The 19,192-nt window shown below is 47.8% G+C and overlaps 1 protein-coding gene across 1 annotated transcript; it reads left to right on the top strand.

Moving 5' to 3' along the window:
• The first annotated feature begins 45 nt into the window (after window positions 1–45).
• Window positions 46–17,877, top strand: LOC146182378 (uncharacterized). Its single transcript, XM_084575992.1, has 15 exons — window positions 46–87; window positions 1,506–1,709; window positions 2,684–2,845; window positions 4,212–4,303; window positions 4,581–4,746; window positions 6,422–6,594; window positions 7,709–7,779; window positions 8,748–8,864; window positions 10,781–11,103; window positions 11,948–12,106; window positions 13,650–13,761; window positions 14,940–15,076; window positions 15,541–15,768; window positions 15,942–16,061; window positions 17,617–17,877. Exons 2-15 carry the CDS (start codon window positions 1,668–1,670, stop codon window positions 17,875–17,877), a joined length of 2,163 nt encoding a protein of 720 aa, XP_084432118.1. The 5' UTR covers window positions 46–87; window positions 1,506–1,667.
• The last annotated feature ends 1,315 nt before the right edge of the window (window positions 17,878–19,192 follow it).

Raw genomic sequence — 19,192 nt, 5'->3', positions numbered from 1 at the left:
TCACGATATCTGCTTATACATCACTTCCTTTCAGTACCCGAAAAAGGAAAGCAAGGCGCAAAGACCCTGACTGCACTCTTCCCTAGGGTGAGTTCAGTGCACTTGCCGCACACAGTGTACAAAAAAAAACAACAAAAAAAAACACGGTCAGTGCCAAAGGAAGTGTCTTTGACGTTATGGTTAGTTAAAATGTTCGTTAAAGAAAGGACTCCAATTGTCAACAGTAGATTTAGGGAAATGCTGTGCATGGCGAAGAAGCCCTCGCTGTGTGGTTCCGCGTCCCACCGAACGCTTTCGTTTAGGTTCTCCCTTCGGTTACGGCGCCGTGTTCATCCTATGTTTTGGCGGCAATATATATGTCACTCGCGAGACGCTGACAATAAGAGATAAAAACATCTTATACTTAAAAACAGCGCAAAGGAGCATGTGTAAACACTTAAAAATCCCCATGAAATGCTACTTTCGACAAAATGTAAATGAAAAAAAAAATATTCGTAGAGGTGGTCTTATAATTTACGAACGTCATTTAAAACTTCTGGCGACCGCTCGCAACCGATTCGAGTGACACATCCCGGCGCGCAAACCTCCCCATTGACGTCAGTGGAGCTGCTGGGCGTAAGCGCTCTTTGGACGCTCCCAAGTTACGCGGGCGGGACATGGCGTGGTGGGGCTGCGTCGCGACTCTTCTTTTTTTTTTTTTTCTTGCGCGCCGGCGTGGACTGTGTTGAAGGTGGATAGGAGAAGCATAATTTTCGATCTTTGGTGTTAATGAAGCTATAGCTTAAAGGGCCACTGTCCAGGACGTACGACCTATTAAGCAAAGGAGCCCAAATGTTTCTATCATGTACCGGAGATAGTCTGCGCAAAATGCTACAGCGATACGCGCGCCGCAAAGCAGCAAAAATACAAATCAAAGCTCCCTCCCATCCTCTCTTTCTAAAAACAGCTTCCATTCTCTACGCTGGCCCGTCGAGCTGAGAGGCTGACGTCAAAATCACAACGACATCCATTGGTCCGTTTCGCTGACTGACGGGTGAAGGATGGGAGTACCCGCTCGCTTCGCGCTTCCCTCGCCCGTTTCATTTTCGCGCGCGCAGAGTACCACTCCCTACCTCCCGCCAAACGTGGAGGAGGAAGGGGAATTTGGCTTGCGGAGGCTACACGACCGGGCAGGAGAGTGAAAAACCTCTGAGAGGGAAACGAGAAATCGGTTGATTGAGTGGCTGAAACTTTTTGCGACCATGCGTTCTGGGGACGAAGCCTCCCAGTCACCAAGGAAGAAAATATTTTCGACCGGAGGGTGTACGGCTTTTAGAGGAATTTGCATTGCGGAGAGGGTTGATGGGGTACCTTTTGCTCGTGGTCGTTTTATATAGTTTTAATAAATAGCCTTTCATGGGCCCTTTAACATCAGCCGGTAGGTCAAAGTTCATTCCCGTGTCACACGTAGCGTTAGTCCACACTTACGCGTGGAAATATGCAGTGATAGGCGCGCGCGGGTGCAGATACCGAAGACGTGCGCGACGCTGCTGGAGGTGTTCATCAAGCGTGAGAGCAAGGTGTCGTTGCTGCGCGACCCACTGACGCACTTCTGCGAGGAGGAGTTGGTGCTACACGCGCAGGAGTGCCTGCTCAAGGTCAACAAGCAAGTCATCACCTACCAGGACATGCGAAGCATGGTCGAGAACCTCATCGGCCTGCACACCATGGTAGGCGCGCACATGTAATAGTAGTAGAAGACTATTGAAACGCAACACTTAGGCGCCTAATACATCGATGGCCTGCTGGATGAGCAGGCGCTGTTCTTCTTCACCCTCAGCACCAAGCCAGTCCACCAAGGTCCAGATAGTATGGGAGGAGGTGGGAAAGAATCCCGATTTTAATGCAACCGGGCAGGAAAATAAGGCAGTGGGAAAGGTTGGCATAAGGGGAAGGGCAGTTGGGGCATGATGGATCGTGGAGTGATTTGTACATGATGTAGCCGTGCACTGGTTATGAGCGCATTCAGAGCTGCCGAACATAATGCACAATGACACTGCGTGATCCTGAATTGACGGTGGTATCGAATTTCTTCATATTTCCCTTTTATATACGGTTTGGTGTGAAAAACAATTGTGAGAAACTGAAAGTGCAGCATCGTTCTTTTAGACCAAGTGCTCGCCAGGTTTTGCCGAGGTTATCGCATGGGATAATTTGACCTTGAAGCCAGGAACTTGTAGTTTGGTTTAAAGTCAAGTAGACCACTTAACACTGCGTTGACCAATTACCATAACGACACCCATTTTACATAGAAGCTCAGCAAAAAACGTAACCAAGCCAAACAGATCTCTCACTCTGTATCTAGGTTTAGAAGAGTTAAACCTCCATAATTTTCTTGCTGTGGACTTCGTGCCTTTGTCGATGAACTGACTGCTAATTTATGTATGCGTTTAGAGAGCGCGTCATCTACCTGTTCGCAGCGATGTATTATTTGGACATTTAAAGTTCGGCGTGTTTAGGAAATCTGCTACGGCGCCGGCACCATTTTTGTTCATGCGTGTGAGTATAGTGTTCATTGCATATGGCTGTAAATGCTAATATCATTATTTGCCTGCTTCCACGCGTGTAGCACGTGAATGGAAAACCAGCGTAGGTAGATCCGGAATGACTGCACGTAACAAGTTGCAAGGGATGGGGCTTGCAGTGCATCAAGCGGGACCCGGACGTGGCCAAAGCACAGGGCGAGAACATGCGGAAACTCATCATCATAGTACACGAGGTGGCCAGCTCGCTGGAACGCTTGTGCGACGTTCCCGAAACCGACTGGGTCGCCATTGCTGACTCCCTCATCACGCGCATGGACAAAGTAAGAGCACATGCAGAAAAGCATCTTCGCAGCATCTGAAGGGATTACACCTTTTATAATAATATACCGCGCACTTACTCCCCACTATACTCCCTTACAGCCCCGCCTGTCAGACGCTTACTGGCCATCTTACGATTGATCTGTCTATATATATTGTAAAAAAGAAGATGGGCTTGCGTTCGAGCCTCGTGGTCCGACTGGTCTCGCTGATCGGTGACTCCTGTTACGCATTCTTCAGTTCTCAAGGCTTGCAGAAACAAACCCCCAGCTTGCAGATTTCTTGGTTACGAGAAGTATATACCTCTCCTCCCACTTTGCACTCCAGCGTTTCATTCTTTTACACTGACGTATGTTTGCCAAACAGCAGTAAACATATTACGTGCACTTCGATTACACTCAACGCTAGCTTGCTTACTGTCGCCAACGACCCAGATGCTGTGATAACGGCTTAGTGGCGAAAATATTGATACCGCATTTGGTATGATGTCCGAGTAATGTGCACACTGTGTGGGTATGCTTCGCGCAGGGGATGGAAACAGTGTAGAAATGGAAGGCATGGCATAATAAGGGCTGCCCGCCTGGTTTGAAGTCAGAAGTCGCTATGAAAAATGTTTCAGTAATTTAAGTCAACTCGAAATCATGCACCGCTAGTGACGCAACAAGAGTTTTCAACGCCGTTAATATCGTTAGAGGTCGAGATTTCATCGTGTTCAGAGTAATAACTAGAATCGTGTTCTCGACGTCATAGGGTTTCGGTTCGTCGCCGTCGTGACGTACCACGAGTGGTCCTCAAATTGGCCCTTTTTGACAGCTATCATTGCGAAGCTGGAGAGAATCATGTCCGTTTAGTCAGAAAATTATGGCACCTTTCCTGAATGTACGTATACCTTTAAAACCGGAACACTTTTATACTGTACGACTGCTGGATTCGAACTCGATCGGTGCCTCCAGCATGCGAGGCGAATCCTTAGCCCCTGATCTGCAAGATTGTGTGCCCATCTTTGTTGTTCCTGCTGCAGCGCAGGGACGTCTACTATAAATTTTCGCATTCCTCTGTTGATGACATGTACGTGTCAGCGCGTTTCTTTTTCTTTTATTGCTTATGAAAAAAAAAAAAAAAACAAGAGAAGAAATCATCACCGATGAGGACACTATTGTGGACTAGTAGAAATTTGATGCGCCACAATTGGTTCTACATGCATAATGAAAGTGAGAGGGAACGGCTTTTCCTGGCTGGCATCCTTGGAAAATTATGTTCCTATTATATGAACACAGCCGAAATTCCGGTCGTATTCCCTTATCATGTCATTCAGTTCTTCGTTACATCGAGGGGCTAAATGATTTACTGTGCAATGTTTACCCGCAGATGGACCTCCCTAAGAGTCTTCCATTTGCAACATACATACCGAAGATTCGCGACTTCGAGAATATCAAGCTGCTCGGCGCTGGAGGCTTTGGGTAAGTTATATGTACTCTATGTTTCCGCAATACCCAATTCTGCATGATGTCCCAGCAAGCCTTCATGTCCTCTTTACCTGTCGTAGCATAGTGCTGGCGGCGGCGGCCAGCGGAATAAAGTGAAATGAAATGCGATGCCTCGGGATGCCCGGTTTGTGGTGGTGGGTTGAACGAAGCACGTGCTCTCCCACCCGACGCTAGTGCGTGCTCGGAATGTTCTCCATGGACGCGTAAAAAATGCAGCCAACATCTGGTACTGAGCTCTGTATGTTCGCAGAGCGGTGTACTTGGCACGCTACAAGCCGGTGGGCTTCGATGCCTCCCTGAAGTTAGTAAACATGGACCGGTTCGCACGCCACAAGCAAGCCGCCATGGACAAGGTAGTCGCCGCAGTCATCCGGAACCCGTTCCTCGTCAAATACTACTCCTGCTACTGCGTAAAGGTACACACCCTCGATAGCCATGCGGTCGGTTGGCTTTAGCCGCGTATTCAATAGCGGAAGCCCAATAAGCGACTGACCAGACCGTCCAACGAAAACTGATCTTCGTTGGCGTCTTTTAAGTTGCGTTCAGGTGAGCGCGGGGTGGAAAACATTACCTCAGGTACGTATCAAGCCCAACAGGTCTTTAGCCACAGACGTGGGGGACATTAACAAGAAGAATGAGATTGGGATGGAGCGCATTTGGCAAGCACTCGCAGATTATGACTAGCAGCTTACCGGTATCGCTCAAGAGGAAAGTATACAACAGTTGCATCTTACCTGTACTCACCTATGGGGCTGAAACGTGGAGGCTAACCAAGAGAATTCTACTCAAGTTGAGGACAACTCAGAAGGCTATGGAACGAAAAATGGTAGGGGTAACATTAAGAGATAGGAAGCGTGCAGAGTGGGTCAGAGAAATAATTCATGTTACCGACATTCTAGTGGAAATTAAGAAGAAGAAATGGACATGGGCAGGACATGTAGTGCGATGAGAGGATAACCGATGGTCGCTGAGGGTAACAAACTGGATTCCAAGGGAAGGAAAGCGTAGCAGGGGGCGGCAGAAAGTTAGGTGGGCGGATGAGATTAAGAAGTTCGCAGGGGTCAAGTGGATGCAGCTGGTACAGAACCGGGCTAAATGGAGAAATATAGGAGAGGCCTTCGCCCTGCAGTGGGTATAATCAGGCTGATGATGACGGTGATGATGTGGGTGACATTGTACGAAGATGGGCCTGATTTAATAAAACGACAGTGTATGACTAAGGAGGATAGCTCAATGGTCATCCCGCAAATTAATACTTTCGCATATGCCCTGATTATTTATTTTTTGCTGTGAAAGCCTTGCATCGAATTTATTTCATGCGGCGAAAGCCTACATCACCGCATGGAATAACAGTCGGGGTTTCGGCTGCGTGCAGAAATGAACACCAAAACCACGTAACAAAAATCACTGGTACTGTAACACAAAATTACAACACAGATGATAAAATACGCTAAATGAAAATTAAATGTAGCGGCTGTGAAACAGCTGGAAGGCGCATAACACGACCTAAAAACAAATGTCGCGTACAAGAGCCATGAAGCGAGCTAAGAGTATACAGCTTTGCAGAATAATGCATGTCATAAGATATCATTATATGGGGGATTGATTGATTGATTGATTGACTGATTGATTGATTGAAAACTTTATTGAGTGCATGGGAGTTCTCGGAGTTGTGGGTGATCCGCCTATTCCGGCAGTCCAGTGACCTGCGCCGCAGCGTGGGCCCTGCGAACCAGTCCTCGTTGTTGGTCGGGGTCCTCGCTGTGCAGAATGGCCTCTCACTGCTCCAAATTGGGATTAGGAAGTTTATCGATAAAGGGATTTAATTGGCATGCCCACACCACGTGAAAAGCCGTATAGCTATTTCTCCACAGTTAGGGCACTCTGGCACTCTGGTGTGTAAAGTGAGGGGTACCATTGGTGAAGTTTAAATGGTGTAACGAGAGTGTCTGTCTGTAGCCGCCGGAGGGTGTGCTCTTCTGCCTTGTCTAGAGTTTTGTGAGGTGTGGGGTATGTCCGTCTGGCCTGTCTGTAGGCCTGTAGGGGTTACTCGTAAAGCCGGTGGTTGGAGAGGACAACTGTGGCCGACAGGAGGCGTACGTGACCATAATGGAGTACATCCCGGGTCTGGACCTGCAGCGGGTGGTGACCAAGGCCGAGTACCTCAAGATCGACGCCGTGCAGATCATTATGGCACAGCTTATACTCGCCGTTGAGCACATGCACCTGCGAGGATTCCTACACAGGGACATCAAAGTCTCCAAGTGAGCCACTTAATAACCTCTCTAGGGGGTAAACATTCACCCTTTATTTCTTCGGGAGTCGGGAAAGAGGCAGCCCAAATCGACGGCGTTCACAATAAGGCAGCACTGCTGGAGTAAACTGGGCTGCGGAAAACTCCCAAGGGAGTGTAGGGGGTGAAATTTCGCCCTCTTCGGCACTGGAGGAGTAAACCAGAGTTCGGCAAACACTTGAAGAGATATAAGTGAGTAAACCAGAGTTCGGCAAACACTTGAAGAGATATAAGGAGTTAAAGTGCACTCTTTTCAGTACTGGAGGAGTAAACCGAAGTGCAGTTACTGCACTTCGGTTTACTCCTCCAGTACTGAAAAGAGTGCACTTTCACTCCCTATATTTCTTCAAGTGTTTGCCGAACTCTGGTTTACTCCTCCAGTGCCGAAGAGGGCAAAATTTCACCCCCTACACTCCCATGGGAGTTTTCCGCAGCCCAGTTTACTCCAGCAGTGCTGCCTTATTGTGAATGCCGTCGATTTGGGCTGCCTCTTTCCTGCCTTAATTCTTCCGCATAGACCGAAACGACGACTACAGCTCAAAAATATCATAGCACCCAAGGTTTTCTACATAGCAGCTTTAAATTGTTTCCTCGATATAAAATCCCCTTGTCAAATTTAGCAAATGAGCAGTGCTGAAATAACGATGAAGCATGTCTCCCATGAAACATTTAACCCGACACGGAGGCTCAGTGGCTTGGGGTCACCCTTCAGTGCCATAGGTCGTGCGTTCGAATTCAATCAATGAGGCTGTATTCTAACGGAGGCGATTTTCGAAAACTCCTGGCCATGTCATAAGACTGTCAGAGAAGCAAAAATCACATCTAATGGCTGAAATTATTCAGACACTCATTTGTAGCTGCTTTATGTAATAACTCTCTCGGCTTTGGCACCGAAAATTGAATTACCCTGTCTTACACGCCACATAGCATCGGTCCGACACCTGGTTCGACAAAGAGCTTCATAAAATTTAGCTTATATTAGCATTAATTTACATTTGTCTAGAAAATATCGTACAAGGGTTTGATTCATTTTTCTTTTTGTTCTGTTCCCCCTCTCCGCCCTTCATTGATTGACGATCCCGTAGCATGCTGATAATGCCCGGCGGGAGGGTCAAGGTAATCGATTTCGACACGACCAAGGTCTGTCACGGTCACTGTAAGTACTATGCACAGGTCGGCTCAGAAATTTACCTCGGAAGCAATTGTTCCTTAGAGATCATACGAGTATAACCCAACTTTGTACTCCCGCGAAAACGATCGCAACAATCGCATATCAAACCAGTCTTACGGGAGCCCTTACACCATAAGTAGCCCAGCAGAGCGCACAGCTCGAAGAAAGAAAACGCAGGACTGGGTTCATCCTCTGAAATGTACGATTACACCGCTGTACAGCGTAGCTAATTAAATTCCAACAATATTTCTCTCATGACATCAAACAGAAAGATTAACGGACTGGGAGCTGTTAATATTCTAATTAGCGCTGCAGTGCCAGCGAAAGGACGGCTCCGGACTACCGAAGGGGGCTGCCATGGCTACACACAACGCTCAGCGCTGGATTAAGAGAAGGGGGTGGGGGCTAAGGAGGCTGCGGCCGGCGGTCTTTTCGGGAGTGCGAGGAGGAGGCGATTTTGTTCTAACCTGCTTCATATATAGAACCAGAAATAACGAACTAGCCTATGAGTAACAGGTATGCAGGAAAAAAAAAGCAGAACGAGAGACGGGACCCCTGCGTAATCGGATTTCAGTTGGGGAGCCCTTTTAGAGCAGCAAAAGCAGGAATTTCCTCACCATTATCGGCGCTCCCTTTCACGTGAGGTGATCTGCACTTGCTTATAAGAACGAAGGAGAGTTGTTTTCAACTGTTTCCTGTCAATCCTTCCATCCCTTGGCGGTAGACAATATAAAAAAAAGTGTTTAGAATGATAGAGGAATAAATTTACATTGTCCCATCCCTATCGCCCTACATCAAATTTTTTCATCGGTTCTTTTCTGCCGATTTCTGCCTTTTTTTCCACGTAAAATTCCTTACATATACATTATTCGAACAGAAAACCGCGCCGGCTCCGAACGCGATCGAAAAATCCGCCCCTGGTATACCGATTGAAGATTGTTCGCGAACTGCAGTTTCCAAGCGCGTCCTGAGGCACTACTTCAAGCGGACGGCGTTTGAATTCAACGACGGGGAGTCGGCGGGTACCATCCCGTACATGGCGCCTGAGATTCTCAAGAGGCGGCCCTACGGTAAGGAAGCGACATAACGCGAAGTTAGAAACATGCAAATTCACGGAAACCCATTTTTCATCAGTAGGGATGCTGCGCACAAGCCAGCAGAGGGCTGGAACTGCAGTAATCGGATCAACCACAGGTCTCCGTTGGTTAAATAAATACTTTCCGCACCCTGCAGTAGTAGGATTTGCAGCAAAGCACCCCGTATAACTTTCTGAGTGCCTTTATTTCCTTGGCTACATTCCTTCAATGATAATAGCCGTTCAGTGCATGGTCACGATAATAATTCGGAACAGCCGCCATGGCTAGCGACAGCCTCTCTCAGTGAACGGTTTTCCACATCTGCGGCGCACGAACCCATTAACTATGTTTGCAACGAACTTGTGGCAGCCCAAATAATGTTGTCTGAATGAAGACACCAACTTCGCAATTTTTTTTTAACGAATAATAGCCCTCCACTGCTAACTCAGAACCGCACAAAACTACAGTGTGACCCAGGTATCAGATGCCCAAATGGCAGGGTGGATCAGCTCGCTCAAAGACTCTATAAGGGAGCTCAAGAATTCTGGAAATACGTTAGGATATCCCACATATGTCTTGGGTCACCGGTTTAAAGTAAATGCTAATTTGCATGAGGCAGTCTTGAATAAATGTGAGAACGCACTTCCTTGCACACTCTGGGTGCAGTGACATGGATCTCTTGCAGCCCTATGGGTATTCGGTCAACTGGAGGAACCCTATACGGCGTGACGCCCGAGGGAGAGCTCAAGTATTCTGGGAGCCTGGGAGGGCATCAATATATCAGTCGCAGTGTGTTCCCTCATATCACGAACCTGTGGAGCCATGAAAAAAAAAAGAAAAACATTCGGATACTATTTTCTGGGAGCGTTAGAGCAGGCTCTGTGTGAATATTCAGTTTTAGGGTAAACTGGCTTGAGCTACCCGTAACTGACTTGAGCTGTGATCGGCATACAGCGCCGTGTTTAGATCATGCCGCGTGTCAGGCACTGGATTGCCACATTGGCGCACGCATTGCAATAGTAGTCCTAGCCATTTTTTGGTGTAGTTTCGGTTACTGGGAAGAGCAAAAAACTTCCGCTTCTTCCATTTGACAGAAAAAATGTACCAATGAATGGGGCTGCATTGCTAACCACTTTACGTCATAAACAGATAAACTAAATTATTAATTTGGAGATATGAAAGCTAAGTTTGGTTCCACACATTACGACAGGCCGCACAGCAATTAGAAATAGTCCCAGTCACACTGTGTGCGTAGAGCGACTCAGGGAACCTCCATGTATACATTTTAAAAATACAATGGAATGATCCAAGACCCCAGCAAACAACACTACCAGCATAAAAGCCTATAAATTCTACCGATGTGTATCGTTAACAATCCGGATAAAATTGTATGATATGATGGTTTTATAAACAGTACAGAGGCAGATATCCACCACTTCTTGTGGGTTTTCGCGACACTGAAGCCAATGAAAATTCGGGACCTGGAAGTGTTGGGTCTCTCGCCAAACAAGCCGTCGTTTTATACTTGGATTAAATCGGGCAACCTTTTTTCTTGCATTTAGTACTTTTTTTCCTTTTTACATATTTCTTCATTCCCTGGGACAATAAACAACGTTATATATAAAAATAAACAGCACTGGCATCATTTCTTCCATAAGCGCAAATAAAGTAATTGACTGGGGTTATTCTTACCTTAGCATGTCAGGGGCCTCAGAGTTCCTGTTGCTATCTCCATGTTTAATATTAATATGCCCTATATGCCTCAGCTTTGTAATGTCCCTCTCCAACCTCACAAAAAATTACAGAAATATAGTCATCATAGCTTACAAACCTACACAAACGACACACCTTCAAGATCCGCGTCGACCATCGACGGAACTGCCGTTGTATCGGCATCATTTTTGATGCAGGACGCTCGGTGGACTGGTGGTCGTCGGGGATTGTCATGTACAAGCTGATGACAGGCCGCGTGCCCTTCCGGGGAAAGACGAAGCAAATGCTGCGCGAACGTATCATCACGGCTCCACTCAAGTGGCCCCGGGCCACGGACCAGCACGGGCACTCGGCCACGACACCGGCCAAGGACATGACATACCGCATGCTGCGCAAGAATCCCGCCGAGAGGCTAGGCTCACATATCTACTCCGACCTCAAGACGCACCCTTTCTTCGACGACTTCGACTGGAAGAAGCTGTACAACAAGAAGCATCTTTGCGACATACCCAGCATTCAGGTGCGCACACAGCGTCTCGAGCGAGACCGACCGCGTCGTTTGTATCTTATCCCTTCTCCAAGGCAGGGCGCCATTTCAAAATCCGAAAAATTTACTAGGCCCAACGGCGAAGCTCAGCCAATGTAAACCTTACTTTCGGCACTTATACTGCCTGCTAGAGGACTGCCTCAAAGCACTGAGTTTGTTGGACGCACCCACTTCAGTTGCTCATACGTGGAACCATCGCAAACTCGCATAAGAAAACTGCCATGAGAATCATATGTGACCTAGAAGGCGACAATTTCGTTAAGTGGACCATAAAAGAGCGTGGAGTTTCCCGCACCTCGCTACTGAATAAAGGTACAGTACGGTCCACTGTTAAAGGGAACATGCGATCGCATGGCCCCGGCGGCGCTGCTTCCAACTATACAAGAGTGGGCGGCACCATGATCATGCTGGCAAAGAGCAGCCGACAGTAGTCACTGAGCGCTAGTCACTGAGCGCGCACCTTGTGTCACTCACTGTTTATCTCCGGCTCTCCCGGGAGAGCTTTGCAAAATGTGACAGCCACGCGGTCTCACGTTCCCTTTAACAGTGGACCGTACTGTGCACGATTCAATAACCTCGTAGAAGTTTTGTCACACAAATGTCATGCATTATCGTGTAAATAGCATACAAAGTGTACGACAATGTATGATACTTAATGACATTAGTGTTCGAAATATTTGCGTGACATTGTATGATAAAACTTGAGTTAGAAATGCTTGCGTGATATCGCAAGATAAACCCTGCGCGAGGCTATTGTATCATAGTCTTTTTCAGTAGGGCGGTCCTCAAAGTCACTGTAAAATAACGGACCCTGCAGGAGCTGATTGAAGAGGACAAGAAGAAGGCCTCGGACGAGCAGGACCCCGACGATGAGCGGCACCACCAGCAAATCGACGAGATGAACGACATCCTGCCCGAGATGCAGAAACCGCTGCTCTGTTACGCTTCCAAGAGCTTCAGGAAACTCATGGTCGCGGTGAGTACTTCACAAACTCTTCCCTCAGCACGAGATCGTTACTCAGCAGATAATTAAGTGAAAGGCGTTTTGCCGTGACATCTTGGTGACCATTATAGCAGAAAGTTAAAGACGGCTGCGTGCACTTACGCAGTATGCATGGTATAGACAAGGGTATACAGAGATGATGACATCTGAAGCATGAACTCGCAGAAATTGAGGCGAACAAAGGTCCGGAGATGAGCGGCTCGTTATGAGGTAGGTTTATTTGAAGTCACCAAAGTCAAGGAAAGCGTAGGAAAACATGTTTGTGTAGCGAGAGCTACACTACGCCAGCCGCTTCGCGAGGTCAGCGTGGCTGCGCGCTGAGCCGTGGCACCACCGCTCCGCCAGCTGTGCGCATGCACGGAGTGACTTAATAGCCTACAACAGGCACTATATTACAACTAGTGTGAGCGCCGCGCACCTCGCCACTGCGCTGATGGCGGAGCCATAAGCGGAGCAGACGTCGCCAGCCTCGTCAGTTGTGCGCATGCGCATAGAGACGTCAGAGCCCGTAGCTGCTGTGCACGTCGCGCCACTGCGCCGACGCCTAAAGTAAGCCGTTACGTAAATCGCGTGTCTTTCAAGCGCAACCTAAGCGTAGCCAGGGGTATCTAGCTCTCGCTACTCTACCAGGTTTAATCAGAGTTAAACCACGGCCAATTTTTTTCTGCGTAGTCATTTTTACCTGAAAGAGACTTGATTAAAAGGAGGGAAAACATAACCACATGTTTCCAGTTGTATCCGAACCCACGCCGTTCGTGTGTCGCGCGCTCAATCACCTCAGCAGTATAGTAACGGTTGTGCAACATTCGAGTTTGAAGTTTATCGTGTCGTGGGCAACCTACCCTTGACAGCGTTCCCGTCAGCGATACGACATAGGTGTATGGTCCATGCGTAACCTTGTGGCGCGGCTGCCCTCCCCCATCCCCAACCCCGTCGCCTAATTTAAAGCGACAGGTACGAAGAACACGTACGCCATTGGTGAAACAGCACCACACATGAGCCCGCCGTGACGACATGCATTAGGTGGTGTGAATGTCTCTGATGTCACGGACTCACGATCGACAGCATACCCGCGCCATGCATACACTGCACTGTGCACGGCGCTTTTATGCAATGATATATCGGCCAATTACATGGACGCCTTGCTTTTCACCTCCGTCGAAAACGACCGCCGCGGCCGGTTGAAGCCGCGATCTTGGATTTAGCAGTCGAGCGCCCCAGCAATTGAGCGACCGCGGAAGGGGAAAAAAAAAAAAAAATATATATATATATATATATATATTGATACGGGGCGGCAAGACAAATGGCGATGAAATTAGTTTAATGAATCTCTGCGAGCCTATATGCTAGCGCATGCCACTGTCGGCTGTTTCCTCGTCCGTAACAATATGATTAAATATATGCGTAATGCTCCATCGCAATCATAAGAGCGAGTAGGGTAATCATTTGTCTGTGAGTCTCGCTTTACACAGCAGTGACACTACTGGGGGTGTTTCTTCTTCTCCTGTACATACAGCTAAAAGAAAAAGTCAAGAATGTGAATGCGGACATGATGAATTCAACCGCCAATGACAGCTCCGAGCTTCACTACAACCAGCAGAAGTCCCTCACCGAGAGCATACCCGACGGTGAGCATCTCTCTCGTTCTGCTCTTTTGTTTCCTGATGGTGACACCCGCACTCCACACCCCATAAGAAGACCGAAGGACTGATTTGTAACGCGCCTGTGATGGGCACTGTTGAGCTCGTGGACAGAAGATGGCAGTTGTATAGCCATAGCTGGCCGCAAGTTTAACGTGCAAAAGATAAAAGTGCTCTCATGCTAATAGGCTATAGTTAGGTCTATTAGCCTCAGTTTTGCCTAATAACCCTTAATTAGAGTTAAAAGGTGTAAAACTGCGGCCAATGTGTGTTCAGATGGCGCTGTAATGAAACTTATATATACAGACCTATAGCAAGGTCTAGACTAATAGGCTTAATTAGGTCTGGCACGCTGAATTAGCTTAGAAGGCGCAGTTACACTAACATGTGTTCAGGCACGTTCAGATTTCATAACTGCTTCACACCGGTTCAATTAGTGCCAGTGAGGTCTAATTAGCTTTCAGCTTGACCTTGCTCAGGATAATCATGGCAGCGGTCACTCATAGAAAGTCACAGTATAAACATGTATAACAGAGCTAAAGCATTAGTTGTCATTACAACATCCGGACAGGCGCAAATTAACCGGTAATCGGCGAAATCCATCACACGGATAGAAGTGATTCCGCTAGCCTTGTGCCTGACCGTCTGTTCAAATGACCCCATCAGTAATTCTCCAACCAGCTCAAGGTTACAACTATCAGGATATTAAGATAACAAACCTTGTCTTCCAACGATGATCCAAAGAGCTGTCCAAGGCTAGGATTTCTTTCATGCCTTCTATTTTTCCTTGAGCTACTGACATATTGTGTGGGGCGTGTAGAGTTCTAAAGCAACTCTACGTTGTTTGAGGCAGTTCACGGAGGAGAGCTCAATCCGCAGTTGAAGTTCTCTAGTGTGCACCGAAATTCCATGCATGCGGGCGTTTTTGTATAACCACAATCTGACGAAAGGGACAATCGCATGCTAGAAATATTTCAGGAGTGTAACTTAGGTTCGGGAATGATAACGTACAGCGGTGAAGTCACGCGTATACATATAGCGTGGCCGCAGAGTGCGCCGTGCATGATTATGAGAAAGAAAAAATAAGCTATTGGCCCACACGCACAGTGACTGCACCAGAGTATTCATTAATAACGGCGCTAAAATACTTTTTTTTTTTACCCCAGCCACTGAAAGCCGAGAGGGTACTGAGAAGGTCGATATCCTGCTGTTCCGGAAGAGGAAATTCTACAAATTCTGGGGATACGGCTTCTCCCTGCGCCGAGCCAAGGGCGAAGACGACAGTTGTTACATTTACGTGGAAGTGAGTGATTCGGACAGGGCTTGTCAGCTAATCTTGTCAATGTCCTTAAAAAAAAGTTAGCTGGGGTTTAGCTTTAGTTAAACCCAATCAAAGCCGACGTAGCTTCTCTTTTTGTCCTTTCTTCTTTTTTCTTTTCCTTTTTCAATTTCTTTCTCTTTCTCTTTTTGTTCTTTATCTTTTCTTTCTTTTTCTTCTTCTCCCCCCTTTTCGTCTTTTCTTTTCTTCTTTTTTTCATTTTTCATTTTCTTTCTCTTCTTCGTCTTTCTTTTTCTTTTTATCTTCTTTTTCTTCTTCTCTAAAGGCCAAAGGTCAAACGTGGCTACCGGCCGGGTTTACGCGACGGGCTGAAACCTCGCATAGTATTGCTTACGCAATAAAAGGCCGCCACAAGTTGTATCAAATGAGGGATGACAGCGGCAGATACATGTCGCCCAGTTCAGATGGTCGGGAGCGTAAACTCGCAGGCGGTGACAGCGGACAGCCCGGCGGACAAGTCGACCGTGCTCCCACTGGACGTGGTGCTGTACGTGGACGGCACGCCGGTGATGAACGAGTCGCTGTCGAAGGCGCGCAAGCTCATCTCGCGCACCGCCGACACCATGGTGCTGTCGGTGATGTCATGCAGCTCCTACCGCCTCCTCACCACACGAAGGGACATGTTCTCCATCATGCGATCCGTGCCCAAGGAACAGGTACGTTCCCCGCTTTCAGATGGCGCCACTATCTGCGAATTCCAAGTGTCGCATACAAAGCAAAAGGCTAAGCTACCAGCTACGGCGCCAAAGCTTAGTCACCGCAGCTTAGCCTTACACGTGTAAAGGTAGGGTCCTCAAATGGTATTAAGTTCTCTCACAAATATTCGCAGGTAGCCATCCGCGGCAGCGGCTTTTCGTGCAGTGGCTCGACTCCGTACGGCCTCGGACTCATCGACGCCAACGTATACGACGACAAGTCCAAGCAGTTTACGCGCTGCTATGTCCTTACGGTCAGTGTCACCATGCGACGTGCAGACTCTCTCCTTAATCCCTACGCTATCATCCATTATGTTGAGGGGCTCAATCCTCTTGCAGGTCCTTGTTCGCGCGCTCGTGGATATGCACTTTGTCACTCGCTTACTACAGCTCCATTTGATGCAGCAGTTATCACAAAGAACGGGGACGCAGAAAGAAACGCACGAAACGAGGATTAATTAAGCAGTCTCGTTTTGTGTGCGTTCCCGTTTGCGATTCTGCTGCATAAAAAAACCTTAAGTATGCACCTTATTAACGCTTTTTTTAGCACAGCTCTTTTAATGCCTCCCTATTTTGCGCATATATACTGAAGGTTACCCCTAAATTGTCTTTTCAGTGCAACTTACCTGCTTTCTTCTTCTACTTTCTTACTTTTTTTTGCGGTAAAATATATGCATTGTTTTTTAGCAAGCCGTTTTTATACACGAACATATTACTGTACGTCATCGTTCGCACAACTATATCGCCTGTGTTCTAAAACTTGCTAACCATACCGCGCCGAAAACAAAATTTCTCTTACGTCCGAAGGTGTGTGATTCGAAATGTCAGGAGTATACTATAACGTCAAGAACAGTCTTAGCGAACTGCCGCATTAATAGCGAAGTTTTATGACGACGGATTAACCGACCCGTAAAAATCGGTAGTAGTTGAAACCGATGAATTTTGTTAGCACGATGACAACACTGTTCGGGGTGTCATCTGCTTCATGCGCACAACTAGCCGCCGTCATATATGTTTGTTTAACCACGGCCGCTCGATGGAAGCGAGCGGCCGTGGTTTAACGAAACTTGTGCATCGACACCTGTAACACATGAAGTGCGCATTCATGTGTTTGGCGGCTCAGTACGCGCTTGCGCGGCGCACGTGGTCTGCAGTCTTTAACCACAATCGAGACAGTCAGGAACGAACCACATAATACATTCTAGATAAATTTTACAGATGAGCGCGCGATGCACGCAATATATTATGCACAGACGCTCTAAACGTTGAAAGAGTAAGCTGCTCACCATTTCAGCCCTTCGATTCGTGTACCTGCCATAGAACGATACTGTGTAAACTATGCTTGAGGGCAATAAGTGACACCAAGACACGGAAAACGTAACAATTAACTGCGCAATGATGCCATCCTTTTCGTCTTCTGTCCATCGCCCCTCAGAGCATGGCATGTCATTGAAGCACAAAGAACTCAAGGATGAAGCGGCAGATGCCCCCCACGAAAGATCGGCTCCAGCCAATGGCGTCTATCGATTATCATGACGTCGTGGATAATCCCCTTGTGTCTGGCAGAAAGTGAAATCCAAGAGCGTGACGAACGAAAGAGGATTCATCACGGCTTAATCGGATCAACCGCGGTGTTATGAACGTCAGTCAACGCCAGTGACTGGAGAGACTTTAACCAAGTGGCATCAATCTGCCGCTTTGCTCTTGAGTCAGGTGCGACCCCAATCTTTGGCAAATATGCCAATGACGCGAGCGAGGTGAAAAGTTTGGGCTCTGCGGGTAAAGTAACGCTGGGTTCTATTTCCGCAGCGCGCCGACGTGAAAGTGTCGGGCAAGGGTTCGGTGTACCCGGGAGACGTAGTCACCATGGTGGATGGCACGGCGCTCGAATCCCTGACGCGCGAGCAAGTCATCCAAATGCTGAGCCTGGGCAAACGTGAGGTGAACCTCTCCATCGTGCCCCTGTCGCCGATGCGTACGCGACGCATCGCCATCAGCAAGCTACAGGAGCAGACGCTCACCGACGCCAACACGCCTAGCCGAACCACGCACGCGGCCGAGGTCAACTGACCCAGACGCCATCTTGTCACTGTCCGCACTGTGTAAAAGCAGTTGTGGCCAGCGGGCAAGTTGGACTCGTTCGGCTACTGTCCCTAGTGAAGAAGCATCCTACGAACGAGAGTGTGACGTCATCCAGCAAGTTTGTGCATATGTTCGTTCCTACAGGCGAACCTACTGCTGTGCGAAGCGCCCGTTTGCGCCTCGCGGACTACACAATTCGTAGCGAAGTTCGAGCGATGAGGTAATAGGCAGAGACATACAATGGCGCGTCCCGTATAGACGCAGCAAAGGAAGCGTCAAATTATGGGAACTCAAACGCTCCCTTCCGCGCAAGAGCCGGTGCGGAGCCTGTGCTTTTGCAAAGCTGATCTTGGCAGAGGTCTCTCACTATGAAACGAAACAAATGCATCGAATCTTCAATACGTTATCCCACAGAACATCGTAATTCTGAATTTCAACTGTAATGACATAATGTACCGTTTAATTTGGCTGATATTTAATGCTTGTACCTTCGTTTCATCCCTGGCGGACCTTTGTTTAGACCTTGAGTTCCAAAGCCGTCCTCCTCAACTCAACAAGCTCTTGCCGCGGCCTGTTCGGTTTCGTGATTCACGCGAATTCCACCTGAATGCACTTCCGCATTCCTCGCCGCAGAACTGGCATGATGACAAAAATTCGCCAGCGATGTGTGGTGTACGGAATTGCTCGTCCCTTCGTGCTGCATTTTGAAAAATAGAACGCTAATTAAATGTAACCGTTCTCTCGTCCGCGCTTGCCGTCAACTCTGGGTTCGACGCGTCGCTTTGTGTAGTTACGTATTTAACGATATCCTGCAGGAAGTATATGTTCGCGTCTCCTATGCGCACTCATAACTTTCCGGTTGGTGCTGCAGTTTTCACCTCCTCCGAGTGATTTGTGAAAGCTGCCGACATCGTTCAGGCTCCCCGAAGCGCATAGTGAGTGGTACGATCGGACACTGGACCAATGCATCTCCAGTCGGGTTCAAAGGACAGTTTTTCCACGAACTGCTATATTGTGATATATATATATATACATATATATTCGTTATAAAGTTTTTAATTCAGTGGTGTGTGTTATCAACTCAAGACTAGTTTCTTGTCTTAATGAGATATGTCGTGCATAAAATGCATGTACTCAGTAATGCACAGTTTCCTAGCTTTTACTGTTGTTTTGGTTTGCCGAAACTCTTCGCTGCGCGTGTTTTTCCTCGTTCATTCTGCCCCGCCGGGGTGGTGCAGTGTAAGACGCCCGACCACTGTGCCGGAGTACCCGGGTTCGAACCCGACCTCGGTGGCTGCGTTTC

Source organism: Amblyomma maculatum, chromosome 8 (genome assembly GCF_055883805.1).
Source record: "Amblyomma maculatum isolate TAMU_Amacu chromosome 8, ASM5588380v1, whole genome shotgun sequence".
NCBI lineage: Eukaryota > Metazoa > Arthropoda > Arachnida > Ixodida > Ixodidae > Amblyomma > Amblyomma maculatum.
Note: the sequence above shows the minus strand (reverse complement) of the source record. Positions and strands in the feature narration are given on the sequence as shown.

Bases quoted from the DNA above. Each gene is read 5' to 3' on its own strand.
- LOC146182378 (XM_084575992.1), top strand. From the start codon at position 1,668: ATGCGAAGCATGGTCGAGAACCTCATCGGCCTGCACACCATG. The intron at 8,865-10,780 runs GTAAGGAAGCGA...TTTTTGATGCAG, and splicing joins TCTCAAGAGGCGGCCCTACG to GACGCTCGGTGGACTGGTGG. The intron at 15,769-15,941 runs GTACGTTCCCCG...AAATATTCGCAG, and splicing joins GATCCGTGCCCAAGGAACAG to GTAGCCATCCGCGGCAGCGG.